The sequence below is a fragment of the Bos mutus genome, chromosome 17, assembly GCF_027580195.1.
Source record: "Bos mutus isolate GX-2022 chromosome 17, NWIPB_WYAK_1.1, whole genome shotgun sequence".
NCBI lineage: Eukaryota > Metazoa > Chordata > Mammalia > Artiodactyla > Bovidae > Bos > Bos mutus.
Genome location: NC_091633.1, coordinates 2,006,928 through 2,029,412, shown reverse-complemented (window position 1 = coordinate 2,029,412; position 22,485 = coordinate 2,006,928). Strand labels below are relative to the sequence as shown.

Here is a 22,485-nt window from a genome sequence, read left to right as displayed (position 1 = left end):
GGGATGCATCTCCTCCCGGTGGCGGCCTGGGCGGGCCCCCCTGCTCTGCTGGAGAAGGTGTCCCCTGTCCTGAGGCACTGCATGCGGCCTCAGATTCCCCTGGACCCTCCTCTCCTGGGATTTCTCTTCCAGAAATGACAGTCATTGGTCCAGTTCACAGCTCCATGTCCCAGATGCTGGAATGTCCATTATAGCTGGTTAAATTGTCCCCAGAGAGGACCCTCCAGGTTCCCGCCCTGACGTTGCTTCGCATGTCCCTCTGTTCCAGCAGTTGTCAGCTGTGATCCCTTATGACGCTAGGCTAGGCCATATTTTGCAAAATAGCCACAGAAAGGAGTGTGTTCACTGTGCCCAGGAGCCCGATGTCTTTGGGCAATAAGAAGTACTAATGGCAGCTCTCCACACAGACATGAAAACGCCCCAGTCAGTAAGTACAGTCATGCTAAGAAGTAAGATCTATGAGAAAGGCAACAACATAAGTTCATTCTTTTAAAAAAGCCTGTATTAATCTCATTTCAGTTTGCGACTCCTCTTGGGAGATATTATTACCAATCTTGCAGATAGAAGGAATTGCAGGACAATGCTCTCAAAATTGTAAACCAACAATTAGATGACTAACCAATAATTGTCTATCAACACATTAGATGACTTGGATAAAATGGACAAACTTACAGACACAAACAAAGTATCAAACTGACTCAAAAAGAAATAGGAAATGTGAGGAGACATCTAATGAGAGCTTAAATCCATAATTAAAAACCTCCAGGGAACGTCGCTGGTGGTCCAGCGGTGAAGAATCCACCTTGCAACGCAGGGGACACCGGTTCGACCGACCCACCATCTGGGAACAAAACGTCCTGAGAGGCTGCTGCACCTGTGCCCCAGGACTACTGAGCCCACGTGCCGCAGCCACGCGAGCCTGAGCGCCCTGGAGCCGGCGCTCTGCAACGAGAGAAGCCACTGCAGTCAGAAGCCCGAGCTTCGCAACGCGAGAGCAGCGCCCCCACTGGCCACAGCGAGAGAACGCCGGCACACAGCAACGAGACCCAGCACAGCCGAAAATAAAAGGAAAAATCATTAAAATTCTTGTTTAAAAATCATCCTAACAAAAAATTCAGTACCGGTGGCCACAGTGATGATTATAGCAGCGATTTAAAGAGGAATTAACACTAATCTTATGAAAGTCTATTAGACAGTGAAGAATAAGGGAATTTCCTAACTCGATTTGTGAAGCTGGTTACCCCTTCCAGCCTACTCAGAGACACTACAAGACAAGGAAATGACAGGGTAATATACCTTAGGTTTATTGATGCAAAAATCCTTTCAGATGTTAGTGAACAGAATTTAATACCATGTTCAAAGGATTACATGTCACAGCCAAGCGTGTCTACAGCTCTATTGCACACACAAGATAGAAATCCCTTTATCCAGGGACTGTGTCCTGTCCACAAGAAATTTCAAGACAGAATGTGCCAGACCAAAGGGTGTGAGTCAATTTCTATCCGTTGGGTGATCTCTTATTTTGGCTCTGGTGAGGTATCCTCCACCACCCAGCCCTGCCGCTGCACCCACAGCTGGCCCCTCTGAGAGTCAATGGCTGAATCTCAGGTTCCCCGGCCCAAGCCCCAGGACCACCTACAGGACCACTGATGCCTCCAGAGATGTCTGCAGGGGTGGGAGTGCTCACTGCCTCCTCCAATAGCTTGGCCATGAGACACCTGTCACTCGTGACTTCTCAGGAGGATGAGGACCAATTATCACTGCCCAGCAGAGGCAGCAGGACCTGGCCAGACCCCTAGGACCCAGCAGCACCCCAGCCCCACATATTCTCCAGCATGACCTGGAGCACAGCTTCCCTGGCCTCCTCCACACACAGGCTGAGGGGGCTACTGATGAAAGCCAGGATGCAGTGGGGATGGCCCCGAGCCCTGGGGGTGCCACAGTTCCCCCCAGATTGCCCCCCCACCCCGCTCACTTCGTACCTAGTCAAGTTCTGTCCTAAACGGCTGGAGTCTGAATCCAGGACCCCTGGGCCCCATCCTGGGTTCATCCCATTCTCTTTATTGATCTGGGGACTTGCTCTCAAATGCGATGCAGCTTTACCTGCTGTAAAATGTGGAGGTAGGTACTAACTTCAAGGATATTTTTCCAAATTAAAGTATAAAAAGGCCCAATGAGTGTTGTTAACTATGGGAGTGATTCAGAGAACTTTGAGGTCCTAGGGTCTCCTCGGCAAGAATCCAAACGCAGGGGTTCAGCCATCAGTACGATTTCTGGATGGGTTCCCAGAGGTATCAGCAGGAGACCCCCAGTTTCCTAAAAAGAGGCACACTGTGCTAAAGTAAATATGCTACCAATGCAAACTCTGAGGGGTGTGAGATTGTGAGATGACATAAAAGAAAAAGAGAGAAGAGATGATGGAATGGTGATGGTGGTGATGATACTGGTGATGAAGATGTGATGATGAAAATGATGTAAGTTCTCAAATGCACTCAACTGCCAGGAACACCATCAGCGAAGTGCCCTCCTGGGGTGGGACTAGTGCCAGCCTTGGTACACCAGCACAAGGAGCCCTGGGTCCCCGGGGGCATCGCACAGGTTGCTACGGAGCCTGGCAGTTTACTGCTAGAGTCATCCCGGACCCTCCACTCCACTAACAAAACCAAAGGGACGGCGCGGTCATCTCCGCCCTGAGACAGGGTCACAGCACAGCAACTTCCCGGTGCAGGCGGCCTCTAGTGCTGGGCCAGGCAGGGCTGGACTCCCAGGTCCACACCCTCTCTGCTGACAGGGGCTTGGGGTGACCTGCGGGAGGGGAGCCGCTGCCCTGATCGTCCTCCACCAGCAGGGGGCAGCAGAGCACGGCCAGGAGCAGCAGGTCAGAGGCTGGGCCGCCCAAGGGGAGCTTCAGGGGAAGCAGCACTGTGGGTCCACAGCTGGCCAAGGAGCAGCGCTTGGCAGGAAGTCAGGACTGGACAGGCCATCCCCTCAGGACTACTGACCACCTCTGAGGGTCACATCCACAGTGAACCCCAGAGCACCATGCCTCAGTCCACGGCCAGGACGCTGCCAGGCTGACCGCCCCACTGGGGAGTCCAGGGGAGACCACAGGCCGGGGGGCTTGGGACAGTGGTCATGTGGTCAGACACGGGGAAGGTGACAGTGACCTCAGTCCCTGAGGACAAGTCTGACGTGCAGACGTGAGAAGCCGAGGAGGAAGCTGGGGACAGACAGGGCTGATGGTGTGGTGACCCCGCCTCTCAGTGAGGGGCCCCCGGGGGTGAATTTGCATAAACCCAAACCCTCACTGCCCCCTAAAAGCTCTGAGAGGAAATAAAGAGGCTTGGAGAGCCCAGTGCTGCTGCGGGCTCAGAGGCAGAGCTCGGGGCGCATCCACCATGGCCTGGACCCCTCTCCTGCTGCCCCTCCTCACTCTCTGCACAGGTGCGGCCCCCCGGCCCTGCCCGCAGGCTCCGGCCACACAGGACCCTGGGCTGGGCCTGCCCCGAACCCAGAGCGCCTCCAGGCACTGCCTCAGGGTGGGATGCCCGGGAAGGGGTCCTTCTTTCTCATCCCCTCACCCTCCTCTCTTCCAGGCTCCGTGGTCTCCTATGAACTGACCCAGCCGACTTCAGTGTCAGTGGCCTTGGGACAGACGGCCAAGATCACCTGCTCGGGGGACCTGCTGGATGAACAATATACTCAGTGGTACCAGCAGAAGCCGGGCCAGGGCCCTGTGAGGGTCATTTATAAAGATAGTGAGCGGCCCTCAGGGATCTCTGACCGGTTCTCTGGCTCCAGCTCAGGCAAAACAGCCACGCTGACCATCAGCGGGGCCCAGACCGAGGACGAGGCCGACTATTACTGTCAGTCAGCTGACAGCAGTGATAATCCTCACAGTGACACAGACAGATGGGGAAGTGAGACACAAACCCTCCCGTCCTGCTCACGCTCTCCTCCAGCCCCGGGAGGACTGTGGACACAGCAGGGACAGGCCTGGCCCGGTTCCCCCCGCCTCCCGGCCCTTCGGCAGGCTCTGCACAGGGGCGTCCGCAGGGACGATGGGCTGGCGGGACCAGACTGTCCTGGTGTTGGCCGTGTGGTGACCTGGACAAAGAGCCTGATGAAGGACAGACAGAGGGACAGAGACCACTGCTAATGGACTCTGGATGTCCATACGGTGCTGACAGGACACTCAGCAGCCAAAACTCCTGGACGAATTCAGAGAACTGCCCAGCTCCTCGGAGCTTCTGTTGAGCTCGAGAAACAGAACGAACCAGCCCGGGGCCGGTGTGGGGCTGTCAGGCCGCTCCCCTGGGCTCCCCGACCTCCCACTAGGGCTGGAGCCGCGGCAGCTCCCCGCTGTGCCCTCCCTGGGAGGGGCTGTCATTGCAGAGACAGTTCCCTGCCCAGGCCCTGACCCCTCTGTGAGGGAGATTCAGTCAGTGATGCCTGAGGCCCAGAGCCCAGTCCCCGGCTCGGGTCAGGACGACGTGCAGGCCCCGCCCCAAGCCCACACCTGTCACCACACCGCAGGGCGGACCCGTCCAGCCTCCCAGGCTTCCCTCCAGAGATCACACTCAGCACCACGCCTGCGTTCAGAGCGGAGGTCCAAGGAGCCAAAAGAAAACACATGTCTAGAGGGAAGAGTCCTGAGGAGGAGAGAGCTACACAGAGGGTCTGCACACTGCGGACACTGCTCGGAGCCTGAGAGCTCGAGTGCGGGGCACAGTGAGCGGAGGGAGGACGGAACCTCCAAGGACACCGGACGCCGATGGCCAGAGACACACGCACGTCACAGGAGGGCCAGCTGCCCAGACGCAGGGGAGCTCCTCATTAAGGCCTCAGGGTGAAGAGTCAGGAGAACTGGCCCCGGTTGTGGGGAAACTTAGCCCAGAGGAAACGCTGCCCTGGCCCCAGGTAAGAGACTGAAATAACAGGCGGACAAAGGACTTTCCTGAGTCCTAGTGACTTCCCTGAAGGTAAAACCAAAAATGAAAAAAAAAAAAATTAGGGAAAAATACAAAGATCCCGTATTCAACAAGAAAAGATTCACAGTACCCGATTCCTAACAAAAATTACCTGTAAAGAATCAAGAAAATAGGAGCTATAGTAAGCACGAAATGTATTAATTCAAACATGCTCTGAAATGGCCCAGATAATGTAGTTTATAGTCAAGGACACAAAACAACCTTTAAAATTATGTTTATTTTTTTTCTTGAGACAAAGAGATTTTAAAAACGTTAAGTAGAAACAAGAGAGGTTTAAAAATGACCCAGACTGAATTTCTAGCAATGGGAACTACAGCATCTGAAGACTGAACTACTCTGGACAGGATGGACAGCACACAGATGTGGCAGAAGTGAAGAGCAGTGAACTGATCCCTCTGCCCGAGACCCTCGTCCTCACCATCTGCTTGTGGCCTCTCAGTGTGCCTCCAAAGCTGAGACACGGCCTTTCCTGAATGTGCCAGCAAGTTCTCTCTCCTTTACAAAACACAGGTGACCACATGGTGACTTTGCTGTGCTACCCTGTCTGGCTTAAACAAAGTCGTAACTGCAAATGTAATTTAAAATTTTCCAACACACATGGGTGAGTGCTCTGTTTCACCTAGAATTCCTGCACATGAGCCTCAACGTGTGAATCTGCTCCAGAGAACAAACCTCCCACGGCTGATGTTCTTTCTTTTCTTCTAGTCATTATATTGTCCCTTTTCTGAGCAGAGACCTCGGGTTAGGGAGGAGGAGAGTCTGCCTTCCTCGGCCTTGCGTTCCTCCTGGGTCCACCTGCAGAGAGGCTCATGCTTCACCGAGCCCTTGGGTTCAAATGCTCCTGTCCTCCAGAAACACCCCCAGGCACCCCTAGAAGTAAATCAGTCCAACTTTGTTTCCAGGCAAAGTGGACACACAAAATGAGCCCTCATGGCGCTGAACATAACTCATGTATACATATGTCTTACAATAGTGTAAAATTCCCTCAGTCTAAAATGAAGTATAGGAATTGGAATTGTGAAGTCAATTGACCAAGAAACCAGAAGAAGAAACTGTGTAGTGATCACCCGCAAACGCCTCCATGAATGTCACATGGTTGCACGGTCCCCTGGAGACTCACAGCCTCCCTCCCCCTCTCTCCATGTACATGTATACAGATGTATGTTTGTGTTTGGGAGAACACACACATCTGTCCAGTCCACACCCCTCACGTTCCCTGATGTCCAGAAGGTCTGGCATAGCTGTTAGTTTTGTCCCCAGATAAGATCTTATGGAGTAAACAAAAGGGAATCTTCCAGACCCAGGAATTGGACCGGGGTCTCCTGCATTGCGGGTGGGATTCTTTACTAGCTGAGCTACCAGGGACATATGTGTGTGTGAAAGTCACTCAGTCATGTCCGACTCTGCGACCCCATGGACTATACACTCCATGGAATCCTCCAGGCCAGAATACTGGGGTGGGTAGCCCTTCTCCTCTCCAGGGGATCCTCCCAACCCAGGGACTGAACCCAGGTCTCCTGCATTGCAGGCAGATTCTTTACCAGCTGAGCCAGAAGGGAAAATCTATCAGGGAAGCCCCAAGTAAAACGAAGGTAATCATAAAGATAAGAGCAGAAACCAATAAAATAAAAAACAAGATGTATTTTTAAAAAGTCAACAAGACAAAAATCTATGAATCTCTGACCCAGTGGTTCTTAACAAAAGGTCATTCCACCCATCCCAGGGGACACTTGTCCATGTCTGGAGACAGTTTTGATTGACACAAATGAAGAGGATGTAGTTGCTACAGGTATGTAGTGAGTAAAGGTTAAATGATGCTGCTAATATCCTCTATTCATAGGCCAACTCCCCACAAAAAAGAATCATTTAGCCCAAAATGTTAACTGTTCCAAGTTTGAGAAACTGTTCTCATCGTTCTCTGTTCATATAGTTCAAGCAAAATGAGAGAGAGAGAGAAAGCGAGAGGGAGAAGGAGAAGAAGACCAATATCAAGAATGAAAGAGAAGGATTTTCTCTGGTGATTTAGTGGTAAAGAATCCACCTGCCCACGCAGGAGACTTCCCTGGTGCGGGAAGAGACTTCTCTGGTCCCGGAAGATCTCACGTGCTGCAGAGCAACGAAGCCTGTGTTCCACAGCTACTGAAGCCTGTGCGTCCGAGAGCCTGGCTCCACGAGAGGCCACTGCCGTGGGAAACCCGCGCGCTGAACCTGGAGAGCAGCCCCCGCTCTCCTCAAGCAGGAAAAAGCCCATGCTGCAACAAAGACCCAGCACGGCCAAAAACGAAGAAGTAAATAAGTAAAATTATCATAAAGAAAACCCCATAGTCATCAAAAGGACAATAAGTAACAATTATTAACAACTTTAGATCCAATATATTTCACAAGTTAGATGAAATGGACAAATTCCTTGAAAGAAGTATCAAGCTACTCAGTTCAGTTCAGTTCATTTCAGTTGCTCAGTCGTGACCGACTCTTTGCGACCCCATGGACTGTAGCACACCAGGCCTCCTTGTCCATCTCCAGCTACCGGAGTTCACTCAAACTCACGTCCATCGAGTTGGTGATGCCATCCAACCATCTCATCCTCTGTCGTCCCCTTCTCCTCCCTGCCTTCAATCTTTCCCAGCATCAGGGTCTTTTCCAATGAGTCAGTTCTTCGCATCAGGTGGCCAAAGTATTGAGTTTCAGCTTCAGCATCAGTCCTTCCAATGAATATTCAGGACTGATTTCCTTTAGGATTGACTAGTTGGAGCTCCTTGCAGTCCAAGGGACTCTCAAGAGCCTTCTCCAACACCACAGTTCAAAAGCATCAATTCTTTGGCATTCAGCTTTCTTTATGGTCCAGCTCTCACATCCATACATGACCACTAGAAAAACCATAACCTTGACTTCACAGACCTTTGTTGGCAAATTAATGTCTCTGCTTTTTAACATGCTGTCTAAGGTGGTCATAACTTTCTTTCCAAGGAGTAAGCGTCTTTTAATTTCATGGCTGCAGTCACCATCTGCAGTGATTTTGGAGCCCCCCCAAATAAAGTCAGCCACTGTTTCCACTGTTTCTCCATCTATCTGCCATGAAGTGATGGGACCTCCATGATCTTAGTTTTCTAAATATTGAGCTTTAAGCCAACTTTTTCACTCTCCTCTTTCACTTTCATCAAGAGGCTCTTTAGTTCTTCTTTACTTTCTGCCATAAGGGTGGTATCATCTGCATATCTGAGGTTATTGATATTTCTCCCGGCAATCTTGCTTCCAGCTTGTGCTTCCTCCAGCCCAGTGTTTCTCATGATGTACTTTGCATAGAAGTTAAATAAGCAGGGTGACAATATACAGTCTTGACGTACTCCTTTTCCTATTTGGAACCAGTCTGTTGTTCCATGTCCAGTTCTAACTGTTGCTTCCTGACCTGCATACAGATTTCTCAAGAGGCAGGTCAGGTGGTCTGGTATTCCCATCTCTTTCAGAATTTTCCACAGTTTATTGTGATCCACACAGTCAAAGGTTTTGACATAGTCAATAAAGCAGAAACAGATGTTTTTCTGGAATTCTCACTTTTTCCATGATCCAGCGGATGTTGGCCATTTGATCTCTGGTTCCTCTGCCTTTTCTAAAACCAGCTTGAACATCAGAAAGTTCACGGTTCACATATTGCTGAAGCCTGGCTTGGAGAATTTTGAGCATTACTTTGCTAGCGTGTGAGATGAGTGCAACTGTGCGGTAGTTTGAGCATTCTTTGGCATTGCCTTTCTTTGGGATTGGAATGAAAACTGACCTTTTCCAGTCCCGTGGCCACTGCTGAGTTTTTCAAATTTGCTGGCATATTGAGTGCAGCACTTTCACAGCATCCTCTTTCAGGATTTGAAATAGCTCAACTGGAATTCCATCAGCTCCACTAGCTTTGTTCATAGTGATGCTTCCTAAGGCCCACTTGTCTTCACATTCCAGGATGTCTGGCTCTAGGTCAGTGATCACACCATCGTGATTATCTGGGTCGTGAAGCTCTTTTTGTACAGTTCTTCTGTGTATTCCTGCCGCCTCTCCTTAATATCATCTGCTTCTGTGAGGTCCATAGCGTTTCTGTCCTTTCTTCAGTTCCTGGGTCGGGAAGATCCTTTTAATTACTCTGGGTTTAACTTCTGTAGCTTCACTAGTTTAAGGTCTTCCTGTTTTGTAATAAGAGCACTCCATGCTGTGTATTTTTCTCTTGGCACGTGCTTAGCTGCATCTCATTAACTTTACACGTTGTGTTTTCATTTTCATACAGCTGACACATTATTTTCTAATTTGCTTTCAGATTCCTTCTTTAACCCAGCGTGTCTTCGTCTGTTTGGGCAGCTACAACAAACTGCCCCAGCCTAGGTTGCTCGTCAACAACAGAAATTTATCCCTAAATTCTGGAGGCTGGAAGTCTGAGATCATGTGGCCCAAGAGTTGGTCCTGATGAAGGTCCCCTTCCGTGCAGGTTGCACGCTGTCAACTTAGCACTGTGTCCTCACATAGCTGGAGGGGCGAAGAAGCTCTCTGAGGCCACTTGCATAAGGGCCCCGTTAATCAATCACCACCTAATCACAATGGCACCCCACTCCAGTACTCTTGCCTGGAAAATCCCATGGACGGAGGAGCCTGGTAGGCTGCAGTCCATGGGGTCTTGAAGAGTCGGAAACGACTGAGAGACTTCAGTTTCACTTTTCCCTTTCATGCATTGGAGAAGGAAATGGCAACCCACTCCAGTGTTCTTGCCTGGAGAATCCCAGGGACGGGGGAGCCTGGTGGGCTGCCGTCTATGGGGTCGCACAGAGTCGGACACAACTGAAGCGACTTAGCAGCGGTAATCACCTCCCAAAGGCTTCACCTCCTAAATACACCTGGGACATTAGGTTTTCAACACATGAATCTCAGGGGACACAAACATTCAAACCATAGCACAGAGGTTATTTAGAAGTGAAAGTGCTGGTTGCTCAGTCACTTCTGACTCTTTGCAATCCCATGGTAGCTTGCAAGGTTCCTCTGTCCAGGGGATTCTCCAGGCAAGATTACTGAAGTGGGTGGCCATTCCTTTCTCCAGGGGATCTTCCCAAGCCAGGGCTCGAATCTGGGTCTCCTACCTAGTAGGCAGATCCTTTACCATCTGAGCCACCAAGGAAGCCAATTTAGAAGTATGTTTTTTAATTTTTAAATATTTGAGAACCTTGTCAGATAGCTTCCTCATCTTCCTGTTGTTGATTTCTAGTTTAAATTCATTGTGGCAGACATAATTTTTATTATTTAATTTTTTTAAGTTGCTGAGGGAGTTCCCTGGTGGCCTAGTGATTAGGATTCTGGTCTTCCACTGCCAATCTAGGTTCAGTCCCTAGCTGGGGAACTGAGATACTGTTAGCCATGTAGCATAGCCAAAAAACCAAAAAGTCACTGAGAATTCTTTTTAAATCCCAGAATATGGTCTAGTTTAGCGAGTGTTTCATAGGCACTAGAAAAAGTCTGCATCCTGCCGATGTTGGTAAAGTGCTCTGCGAATGTCAGGCCAAGGTGGATGTGTTCCTAGTCTCCTATGGCACTACCAGCTTTTTATTTGTGCTGTTGATTAACAAGTAAGAATTGTGATAGTTTCTGTACACTGTAGACTCGTCAGTGTCCCCTTGTAATTCTACCAATTTTTGCTTCAAGTGTTTTGTTTAGATTTTTGTTATTATATGCGTATACGTTGAGAATTTGTCATCTTGAACTTAGCTCATTAATAATTGTGAACTTTATCCTTGATAATACTCCTTGCTCTGAAGTTTGTTTTGTTAGACATGAACATAGCTACTTAGGTTTTCTATGATCGGTTTTGTATTTTATAGCCTTTTCCCATCTTTTTACTTTTAAACTCTGTGTGCCTTTATGATGTAAAGGAGTTTTTACAGTCAACATACAATTCCTCAGATTGTCTAATTTATATGAAACTGCCTTTACGTTTACCAGCACTTTCTTCTGTCGTCTGCAGTCTCTTGTTAAGACTATCCAGTGGATGTTTTATTTTAGATGTTGATATTTCAGTTCTATGACTTACTTTGGTTATTTTCAACATTTTCTATTTCTCTCTGGCATTCTCTATTCACTTGAGCATATTTTCCTTTATAGGGTCAAGTATAGTTAAAAAGCTGTTTTAAAATCTTTGGTAATTTCATTAAATCGGTTATCTCTGAGTCTGTCTCCATTGATTGCCTTTTATTTGAACATTGGCCACATGTTCTTATTTCTTCACATTCCTGGTAATTTTGGTTTATACCCTGGACATTGCTAATGATATGGTGTACAGGTTTTGGTTTCTCTTATGTCCCTCTTGAGAATACTGAACTTTTTTATCAGACAATTTTCCTGACAGAACTCTAGTGATAAACTCTTTGTGTTGCCTGAAGCATTAGTGCAGTTAACTTCATTTCGGTCGCTCAGTCGCGTCCAACTCTTTGCAACCCCATGGACTGCAGCACGCTAGGCCTCCCTGTCCATCACCAACCTCCGGAGTTTACTCAAACTCATGTCCATTGAGTCAGGGGTGCCATCCAACCATCTCATCCAGTAGATGAAGCAGTAGAAACCTAGTTTATTTCTTCTAGACTTAATTAGGCTGCTTGGAGTCTTCCACATACCTATGTAGTTCAAGAATCAGACAGAGATTTAAGAAAAAGTGGTGTGCAGAATATAGTCTCCTCCATGGCTCTCTCCTTTCTGAGACTTGCTCTTCAATTTCTAGCTTCTGTGGTCCCCCTGAAACTTGTCCTCTGATTATTCACGCCTCTAAGACTATGACTTTTCTGGCCAAGTTTGAGCCACCCCATCCGGCATAAATTGGGGTTTGCTCTCAGGTAAAAAAATGAGAAGCTTAGTCCATGCCTCGCCGTCCTTGCAAGCTGGGCTGCTGTCAAGTTTCCGCTCTCTCTGCTCTCCAGTGCCTTTAGGTGGTTGTCGTATTTTCTCCAGAATTCACTGTTGTTTGTTGAAGGATATTTGGCCCAGTAAGAGCTATTCCTCCATTACCAGAAACTAGAATTGCATTTCCCTGGCTTGGATTCTTTCAGGAGACAAATGCAATGGTTTATCCGTGTCCATCACTGACAGCTTTTCTATTTATTCTCACAGATAAATCAGACCTTTCAGGAGTCTATTCTTAGCTACTCAAAATGACTTAGTATCATCTCCAAATATATTTTGCTTTGTGGTCTCTATTCCAAGTTATTTATTAATTCATGCAGTCTTTACAGAACTCTCTTATTCACCCATTTGTATTTAGAGAAGAATTAATTTATATTATTTGCTTCTTATCTCTAGAGCCTTTATAAGATAAAAAAGACTCTTCACTACAGCCTGACCAGATTTTGAAATTAGCTCGTGTAAAACTTTGTCAAATGGCTTTTGAAATTCTCAGTGGACTATATCAACCAATTGCTTACGCTTATGTCTTTTTATTTCTTTAAGGACAACAATAATTTACCCACAACATATTTTTAAATGTTTTGCTAGAGATCCATGTTACCTCATATGTAAAGAGTTTAATAGTCCAATCCTTTATTAATTATAACTTTATATCAGCTTGTCTAGCATAGAAATGTGATGCAATTTTAAATGCTTGGATTCTTCCCAGATTTTTTTAACTAATATTACTTTTGTTTTGTTTTGTTTTTTAAACTGAAAGGGAGAATTGTATATTGTTTGAAATTTTACTGTATGCCAATATTTTTAAATAAAATAAAAATTTGTCAGAACTGAACTATTAGAGTTGCAGATACTATAACATGATAAATCAAATGGGATTTCTTATACTGACAACTAAGAGTAATGAGAAATTGGATAACTTGTGAACATTATCAATTTAGTAATTCTCAAAAAGGATTTATATAGTTAACAGAAGGTACAGCTCTTTTGGAACCGCCAAAGAAAGAAATACCAAGAGTTTAGATTTAAATTATATAATTCTCATATCTGTTACCAAACTCAGTTCAGTTCAGTCACTCAGTCATGTCCAACTCTTTGCAATCCCATGGACTGCAGCACGCCAGGCCTCCCTGTCCATCAACAACTCCCAGAGCTTATTCAGACTCATGTCCATCGAGTCGGTGATGCCATTCAACCATCTCATCCTCTGTCGTCCCCTTCTCCTCCCACCTTCAATCTTTCCCAGCATCTGAGTCTTTTCATATGAGTCAGTTCTTCACATCAGGTGGCCAAAGTATTGGAGTTTCAGCTTCAGCATCAGTCCTTCCAGTGAATATTCAGGACTGATTTCCTTTAGGATGGACTGGTTTGATCTCCTTGCAGACCAAGGGACTCTCAAGAGTCTTCTCCAGTGCCACAGTTCAAAAGCATTATTTCTTCAGCGCTCAGCTTTCTTTATAGTCCAACTCTCACATCCATACATGACTACTGGAAAAACAAAACTACCCAGGAATAAATTTTAAAATTTCAATTTTACATATTTAATATTTTCCACAAATGAAAAGCTTCAATATTTTCATTGACTTTACAGTGTAAACAAAATTCCCTTGACACTCCAAAAAAAGGTTAAAATGTTCTACCTTCTCTTCTGCTGAGGAGAAAGTGACTTTCTAGTCTTGTGACATGGAAATCATAATGAGTCAAAATGTACGTTTTGGCTGCACACCCCTGATTTTACCGCTCAGTGGCTTTAAGAATGCCATCTGATTTGGGTGATTCAAGCTGAATTTATTTTGCTAATAACAGCTAATGTTTACTGTACACGCCTTTGATGCCAGACAGTGTTCCAAGTGTATGATCTCATCTTGTCCTCCAGTTACCCCATAAACTGCCTTCATTTCCATCTGCAGATATAACCTGTTGGAGCGCATCCAAGGTATTGACCACCATTTGATCTAACGCTTCTGATCTTTTCAACTGAGAGGAAGTGTTGGAGCAGTGCATCAACTTTCTCAGTAAACCTTCAAAACACAAGACTTCTTGACCTGTTTTTTAGACAGCTTCGTGCATGCTCTTTCCCAAGTAGCTAAGTTGCTTCAGTCGTGTCTGACTCTGTGAGACTCCATGGACTGCAGTCCACCAGGCTTCTCTGTCCATGGGATTCTCCAGGCAAAAATACTGGAGTGGGTTGTCATGCCCTTCTCCAGGGGATCTTCCCGACCCAGAGATTGAACCGCATCTCTTACATCTTCTGAGTTGGCAGGCATATTCTTTACCACTAGAGCCACGTGGGAAGCCCCAAACTGGTTCTACACGACTAATGTATTTTCGGTAGTCATGTATGAATGTGAGAGTTGTACCAAAAAGAAAGCTGAGCACCGAAGAATTGATGGCTTTTAACTGCAGTGTTGGAGAAGACTCTTGAGAGTCCCTTGAACTGCAAGGATATCAAACCAGTCCATCCTAAAGGAAATCAGTCCTTACTATTCATTGAAAGGACTGATGCTGAAACTGAAACTCCAAAACTTGGCCACCTGATGCGAAGAACTGACTCACGGAAAAGACCCTAATGCTAGGGAAGATTGAAGGCGGGAGGAGAAGGGGATGACAGAGGATGAGATGGTTGAAAGGCATCTCCAACTTGATGGACATGAGTTTGAACAAGCTTCAGAAGTTGGTGATGGACAGGGAGGACTGGCGTGTGGCAGTCCATGGGATCCCAAACAGTCGGACACAACTGAATGACTGAAATGAACTGAACTGAAGATCTTCCAGGTTCCCCTCTTCACATCGGTTATCAGGTCTCTCTGATCCAGCATTTCTCAGCTAAGACCACCCATGACTCCTGGCTGCAGAATCTTTTACAAAAGTCCCACAGAGAGGAGTGTGATCACTTTACACAGGAGGACTGTGGTTCTCTAGTGTGAGAAATGCTAACTCAGCCCGTCACAGGGACATGAAAGTACTCGAGACAGTAATCAGTTATGCTGAGAAATCACAGCTCTGCTAGAGGCAGCACATGGGGTAGCCAGCAGGGGGCAGCAGAGCACGGCCAGGAGCAGCAGGTCAGAGGCTGGGCTGCCCAAGCGGGGCTTCAGGGGAACCAGCCCTGCGCGTCCACAGGTGTCCAGGGAGCAGCGCTTGGCAGGAAGTCAGGACCGGACAGGCCATGCCCTCAGGACTAGTGACCACCTCTGAGGGTCACATACACAGTGAACCCCAGGGCACCATGCCTCAGTCCACGGCCAGGACGCTGCCAAGCTGACCGCCCCACTGGGGAGCCCAGGACCACAGGCAGGGGGGCTTGGGACAGTGGTCATGTGGTCAGACACAGGGAAGGTGACAGTGACCACAGTCCCTGAGGACAAGTCTGATGTGCAGACGTGAGAAGCCGAGGAGGAAGCTGGGGACAGACAGGGCTGATGGTGTGGTGACCCCACCTCTCAGTGAGGGGCCCCCGGGGGTAAATTTGCATAAACCCAAACCCTCACTGGCCCCCGCAAAGCTCTGAGAGGGAATAAAGGGTCTCAGAGAGCCCAGCGCTGCTGCGGGCTCAGAGGCAGAGCTCGGGGCACGTCCACCATGGCCTGGACCCCTCTCCTGCTGCCCCTCCTCACTCTCTGCACAGGTGCGGCCCCCCAGCACTGCACCCCGGCCCTGGTCCCACAGCACTCAGGACTGAGCCTGCCTCAAACCCAGAGCTCAGCCCAGACACAAGCTCAGGGAGGGGCCCTTCTCACTTGGGGAAGGAGTCCTTCCTTCTCATCCCCTCTCCCTCCTCTCTTCCAGGCTCCGTGGTCTCCTATGAATTGACACAGTTGACTTCAGTGTCAGTGGCCTTGGGACAGACGGCCAAGATCACCTGCTCTGGGGAGCTGCTGGATGAACAATATACTCAGTGGTACCAGCAGAAGCCGGGCCAGGCCCCTAAGCTGGTCATTTATAAAGACAGTAAGCGGCGCTCAGGGATCCCTGACCAGTTCTCTGGCTCCAGCTCCGGCAAAACAGCCATCTTGACCATCAGCGGGGTCCGTGCCGAGGATGAAGCCGACTATTACTGTCTGTCGTGGGACAGTGGCAGTTACAATGTTCACAGTGACACAGACAGACAGGGAAGTGAGACACAAACCCTCCTGTCCTACTCACACTCTCCTCCAGCCCCGGGAGGACTGTGGACACAGCAGGGACAGGCCTGGCCCGGTTCCCCCGGAGCTGAGCCCCCAGGCGGCCCCTCCTCCCAGGCCTCCAGGTAGGCTCTGCACAGGGGCGTCCGCAGAGCATTATGGGCTGGCGGGACCATGGTGTTGATGTGGGGAAACTGACAATACAGACCCATCCATCTTATCATGGCCCCTGGAGCTCTCTCTGTGAAGGACTTGTCTAGGCCATCACCACCTCTCTGTGGCCCTCACGTCCTGACCTAATCCCCGAAACTGCCTTGTGAAGTCTGGGATTCTGATGGAAGACCCAGTGCTGTGGGCACCACTGAATCCCCCAGACCCCTAGTCGGCCCTGAGTGCCCTGCCCGCCGCCACTAGACCCGGTGCCAGCTACCTGCACACGCTGTTGTTTCTAGAATGCTGCCCCCTCACAACCACACCTCTCCTAGAGGATTCAGTTCATCAATCTTGTGGAGTCCTGCTCCACTAGAGATGACCTTGCAGGGCCTGCAGGGCCAGAGTCTCCCAGAGGACCCCAAAAACTCAGTCACAACCCAAGCAGGCCAGGGTCTCCTCCCCTGAGTGTGGCCTCCCGAACCCCCTCCTGACAGCCAGGCCCCAGCTGTCCTCCTCAGAGTCCACGTCCGGGGAAGCTGTGACTGCCCAGGGGAGACCACAGAGGAGGCCAGTCCCCAGGGGTCAGCTGGGCTCCCGTCCTGCCCTCTGACCCCCAGGTTAGGACCCAGCCCTCTGTCCCCAGGGATGCAGCCACCAGCTCTGAAAGTCTGACTCAGACCATGTGCTCATCCCGGCTCTGACCCTGGCCAGAAGACACCTTAGGGGACCCCTCGGAGACGAGCCCTGGGTCTCAGACAAGCTCTGTGTCCCCCCGGCAGCTCTGAGCGCCCCTGGGGCCGCTCCACTGCCGGGGTGCAGACGCCCCTCCAGCTGCTCAGTTCCAGGCAGGAAGCCCCACTCGGGCCTGGACCTGCAGATCCAGGTGGGGCCAGGCGAGGTCCGTCCTGAGTGGCGCCTCCACAGGGATTTCAGACAGACGCTCAGACACTGTGTCCAGGATCACTGCCCCCGACCACCAGCAGGGCCAGGCTGGGGTCAGGGGGGCTGACCACACAGCTCCAGGTCACGGCCACGAGGACTGGAGACACAGCTCTGTCTCCACCTGGCTCAGGCTCTCCCCTGCTTCGGGACACACCCGTGGGATTGGGCTGTGAGTCCAGACTCTGATGAACTCTGGCCTCTCTCTCACTGCACTCCCCTTCCTCCCTTTCCCCTCGGTGTCCTCCCCTCTGTCTCCCTGCCGCCCTCCCCCTGTTTCTCTGCTCTCCTCCTCCTCCTGCTTCTTCTTTCCTTTCTCTCCCTCTCTCTCCCTCATAAGATGTTTGGATTTCTCCCCATAGATTATATTTAATTTAAATTTTCCATTATATTTGTACTGTCAACTAAACACAGATGCACAGCTGGAGAGCTGCAAGTTAAGTTTTATTGGGGGCAAAATGAGGAGTGCAGCCTGGGAGGCGGCATCTCAGATGCTTCGAGAGGCACCTGGGGCAGTGGGGGAATGGGAGGCGGCATCTTAGATGCTTCGAGAGGTGCCTGGGGCGGTGGGGGGAGGTCAGTTATAAGGTCTTGGTGACGGGGGAGCTCAATACCATGAAGCACTCATTTTACAAAAGGCCATTTGTTAGTCATGAGGATCTGATGTCACCATGAAGGGAGTCAGTGCTTCTCTAGATATAACGAGATGCAAGGATGGAGATCATAATATCTGTTCCTGAGAAGAACTATACAAAAAGATCTTCATGACCCAGATAATCACAGTGGTGTGATCACTCACCAGAGCCAGACATCCAGGAAGATAAAGCCAGGGAGGCCTTAGGAAGCATCACTACAAACAAAGCTAATGAATGGAATTAGCTAAAGTGATAGAATTCCAGTTGAGCTATTTCAAATCCTAAAAGATGATGCTGTTAAAGTGATGCACTCAATACGCCAGCAAATTTGGAAAACTCAGCAGTGGCCACAGGCCTGGAACAGGTCAGTTTTCATTCCAATCCCAAAGAAAGGCAATGCCAAAGAATGCTCAAACTACCACACAATTGCACTCGTCTCACACACTAGTAAAGTAATGCTCAAAATTCTCCAAGCCAGGCTTCAGCAATATGTGAACCGTGAACTTCCAGATGTTCAAGCTGGGTTTAGAAAAGGCAGAGGAACCAGAGATCAAACTGCCAACATCCACTGGATCATCGAAAAGGCAAGAGAGTTCCAGAAATGCATCTACTTCTGCATTATTGACTATGCCAAAGCCTTTGACTGTGTGGATCACCACAAACTGTGGAAAATTCTTAAAGAGAAGGAAATACCAGATCACCTGACCTACCTCTTGAGAAATCTGTATGCATGTCAGGAAGGAACAGTTAGAACACGACATGGAACAACAGACTGGTTCCAAATAGGGAAAGGAGTACATCAAGGCTGTATATTGTCACCCTGCTTATTTAACTTCTGTGTAGAGTACATCGTGAAAAATGCTGGACTGGGTGAAGCAAAAGCTGGAATCAAGATTGCTGGGGAAAATATCAATAACCTCAGATATGCAGATGACATCACCCTTATGGAAGAAAGCGAAGAAGAACTAAACAGCCTCTTGATGAAAGTAAAAGAAGAGAGTGAAAAGTTGGCTTAAAGCTCAACATTCAGAAAATGAAGATCATGGCATCTGATCCCATCACTTCATGGCAAATAGATGGGGAAAAAATGGAAACAGTGACAAACTTTAATTTTGGGGGCTCCAAAATCACTGCAGATGGTGATTGCAGCCATGAATTTAAATGACGTTTGCTCTTTGGAAGAAAATTTAAGACCAACCTAGACAGCATATTAAAAAGCAGAGACATTAATTTGCCAACAAAGGTCCGTCTAGTCAAAGCTTTGGTTTTTCCAGTATTCACATATGGGTGTGAGAGCTGGACTATACAGAAAGCTGAGCGCCAAAGAATCAATGCTTTTGAACTGTGCTGTTGGAGAAGACTCTTGAGAGTCCCTTAAACTGCAAGGAGATCCAACCAGTCCATCCTAAAGGAAATCAGTCCTGAATATTCATTGGAAGGACTGATGCTGAAGCTGAAACTGCAATACTTTAGCTACCTGATGCGAAGAACTGACTCATTGAAAAAGACCCTGATACTGGGGAAGACTGAAGGCAGGAGGAGAAGGGGATGCCAGAGGATGAGATGGTTGGATGGCCTCACTGACTCTATGGACATGAGTTTGAGTAAACTCTGGGAGTTGGTGATGGACAGAGAGGCCTGACGTGCTGCAGTCCATGAGGTCGCAAAGAGTCGGACAAGTCTGAGGGACTGAACAGAACTAAAGAGAATAATTACACTCATGCTCAGGATAGCTCAGTTGGTAAAGAATCTGCCTGCAATGTAGGAGATTCGATTCCTGGGTCGGGAAGGTCCCCTGGAGAAGGGAAAGGCTACCCACTCCAGTATTCTGTCCTGGAGAATTCCATGGACTGTATAGTCTGTGGGGTCGCAAAGAGTAGGACAGAATTGAGCGACTAAACTGAACTGAAGACAGTAATTACAGTCATGCTGAGAAATCAGAGCTCTACTAGAGGCAGCACATGGGGTAGCCAGCAGGGGGCAGCAAAGCGCAGCCAGGAGCAGCAGGTCAGAGGCTGGGCTGCCCAAGGGGGGCTTCAGGGGAACCAGCCCTGCGGGTCCACAGGTGTCCAAGGAGCAGCACTTGGCAGGAAGTCAGGACTGGACAGGCCATGCCCTCAGGACACACAGAACACCCAGGGCAAGGGGCACCGTCCATGCCTCAGCCCATGGCCAGGATGCTGCCAGGCTGAGGGCACCTCTGGGACAGCCCAGGAGAGACCACAGGCTGGGGGGCTTGGGACAGTGGTCATATGGTCAGACACAGGGAAGGTGACAGTGACCTCAGTCCCTGAGGACAAGTCTGATGTGCAGACGTGAGAAGCCGAGGAGGAAGCTGGGGACAGACAGGGCTGATGGTGTGGTGACCCCGCCTCTCAGTGAGGGGCCCCCGGGGGTAAATTTGCATAAACCCAAACCCTCACTGCCCCTTCAAAGCTCTGAGAGGGAATAAAGGGGCTCGGAGAGCCCAGCGCTGCTGCGGGCTGAGAGGCAGAGCTTGGGGCGCGTTCACCATGGCCTGGACCCCTCTCCTGCTGCCCCTCCTCACTCTCTGCGCAGGTGCGGCCCCCCAGCCTCGGCCCCCAAGTGACCAGGGCTCAGGCTGGTCTTAAGCTCAGCACAGGGGCTGCTGCAGGGGTGGGGGCCGCAGGGAGAAGACCCTCTTCCCACACTCCCCTTCCTCTCCTCTCTTCTAGGTCACCTGGCTTCTTCTCAGCTGACTCAGCCGCCTGCGGTGTCCGTGTCCTTGGGACAGACAGCCAGCATCGCCTGCCAGGGAGACGACTTAGAATTGCTTAGTGCCCACTGGTACCAGCAGAAGCCGGGCCAGGCCCCTGTGCTGGTCATTTATGCAGATGACAACCTGGCCTCAGGGATCCCTGACCGTTCTCTGGCTCCAAATCAGACACCACGGCCACCCTGACCATTCGCGGGGCCCAGGCCGAGGACGAGGCCGACTATTATTGTCAGTCAGCTGATATTGGTGATCCTCACAGTGACACAGACAGACGGGGAAGTGAGACACAAACCCTCCCGTCCTGCTCACGCTCTCCTCCAGCCCCGGGAGGACTGTGAACACCACAGGGACAAGCCTGGCCCGGTTCCCCCAGAGCTGAGCCTCCCAGGGCGGCCCCTTCTCCTGGCCCTTGGGCAGGCTCTGCACAGGGGGGTCAGGAATGGATTTAGGGCTCCCAGGACCAGGCTCCATGGTGTTTTCTTGACAGTGGTGTGAAATGTAGAACTCAGGTCTCATTTAAAGTCAGGCAAAGACATATGTCCAATGTGGTAGGTTTTTTTAATTTTATTTTTAAAAGAAAAGCTTGGCATTTTTTATTATGTGGGGTTTTAGTTGAATAAAAATACATTTGAATGGTTAGCAACAAATGGGAAGGTCTCAGGAGCGCTCCTCCACCATCAGGAGCTGGAAAGAAGTGGAAGCAAAGCAAGGAATTCGTGTGATGGCCAGAGGTCAGGGGCAGGGAGCTGCAAAGACTGCCGGCTGTTTGTGACTGGCCGTCTCCGGGTGCATTTCTTAGCAAGGAGGCATTACACTCATGTCTTGGTTTGCTAACTAATTCTTACTATTGTTTAGTTGCAAGGTCATGTCTGACTCTTTGCAACCCAGGGACTGCAGCCCGCCAGGCTCCTCTGTCCATGGGATTTCGCAGGCAAGAATACTGGAGGTGGTAGCCATTTTCTTCACCATGGGATCTTCCTGAGCCAGGAATGGAACCCGAGTCGCCTCCTGTGCATGGGGTCTGCTGCCTAACAGGCAGATATTTGACGTCTGAGCCAACAGGGAGGACAGACGGTAATTATACCAACCATTGAAAGAGGAATTACACACTAATCTTTATCAAAATCTTTCAAACAGTAGAGGAGAAAGGATACTCTCTAGTTTATTCCATAAAGTTGGAATTATGCTTATCAATAAAGACATTACAAGAAAAGAAAGTGAAGCCCCAAATGCCTTATAAATATACAAGAAAAAATCTTTTAAGATATTAGCCAACTTAATCAACAAAAAATGTATCAAAAGTCCAAGTAACATTCACCCCAGGAATGCAAGTGTGGTTTAGCCTAAGACAATCAGTCATGAGTATACCACGGAAACAAATTAAAGAGAAAAGACATTAAATCTCACAAATGGTGCAGAAAAAGATTTGGCAATATCGAACATCTTTTCATGACCAAAGGGAAAAAAAGAAACAAAACACCAGAAAATTCTGTGTAGAAAAATATATCTCAACCCAATGAAGGGCATTTATGAAAAACCCACAGCATACATCACACTCCATGAGAAAGACTGAAAGCTTTCCCCACTGCCATTGAACTCTGTCCTGGAATTCTAGTCACAGCGACAGAACAAGAGAAAGAAATAACGGCCGTCTAAACTGGTAGGAAGAAATCAAAGCGTCTCTATTCTCTGGGCGCATAATACAATATAGACAAATTTCTAAAGTCCACAAAAATTACTAGAGCTCATAATGAATCCAAAAATGCGTCAGGGCTCAAGATTCAGATGCAAAAATCATCTGGGTTTTGATGCACCAACAAACAATTCCATTAACAATAGTACCAAGGAATTAATTTAACTTAGAAGAGAAAAGACCTGTTTACAGAGAGTTATAAAACATTTGGTGATGAAATTAAATAAGAGTAAATCATATAGAAACACCGTTCGTGTTTTGGAGACCTAATGTCATAAACGTGGCAACACAGAGACGCCTC

General features: G+C 48.8%; 1 protein-coding gene and 2 gene segments (V, D, J or C); all 3 read left to right on the top strand.

Moving 5' to 3' along the window:
* The first annotated feature begins 3,335 nt into the window (after positions 1–3,335).
* Positions 3,336–4,174, top strand: LOC102271211 (immunoglobulin lambda variable 3-25-like). The segment is given in 2 exon segments: positions 3,336–3,444; positions 3,597–4,174. Coding segments are annotated over 2 exon segments (609 nt in total).
* An 11,250-nt stretch (positions 4,175–15,424) lies between these two features.
* Positions 15,425–16,156, top strand: LOC102270648 (immunoglobulin lambda variable 3-25-like). The segment is given in 2 exon segments: positions 15,425–15,531; positions 15,693–16,156. Coding segments are annotated over 2 exon segments (510 nt in total).
* A 4,047-nt stretch (positions 16,157–20,203) lies between these two features.
* LOC102270353 (immunoglobulin lambda variable 3-25) lies at positions 20,204–20,844 on the top strand. The gene is given in 3 exon segments (XM_014482713.2): positions 20,204–20,313; positions 20,451–20,636; positions 20,639–20,844. Coding segments are annotated over 3 exon segments (423 nt in total). The 5' UTR covers positions 20,204–20,267; the 3' UTR covers positions 20,830–20,844.
* Positions 20,845–22,485: the final 1,641 nt, after the last annotated feature.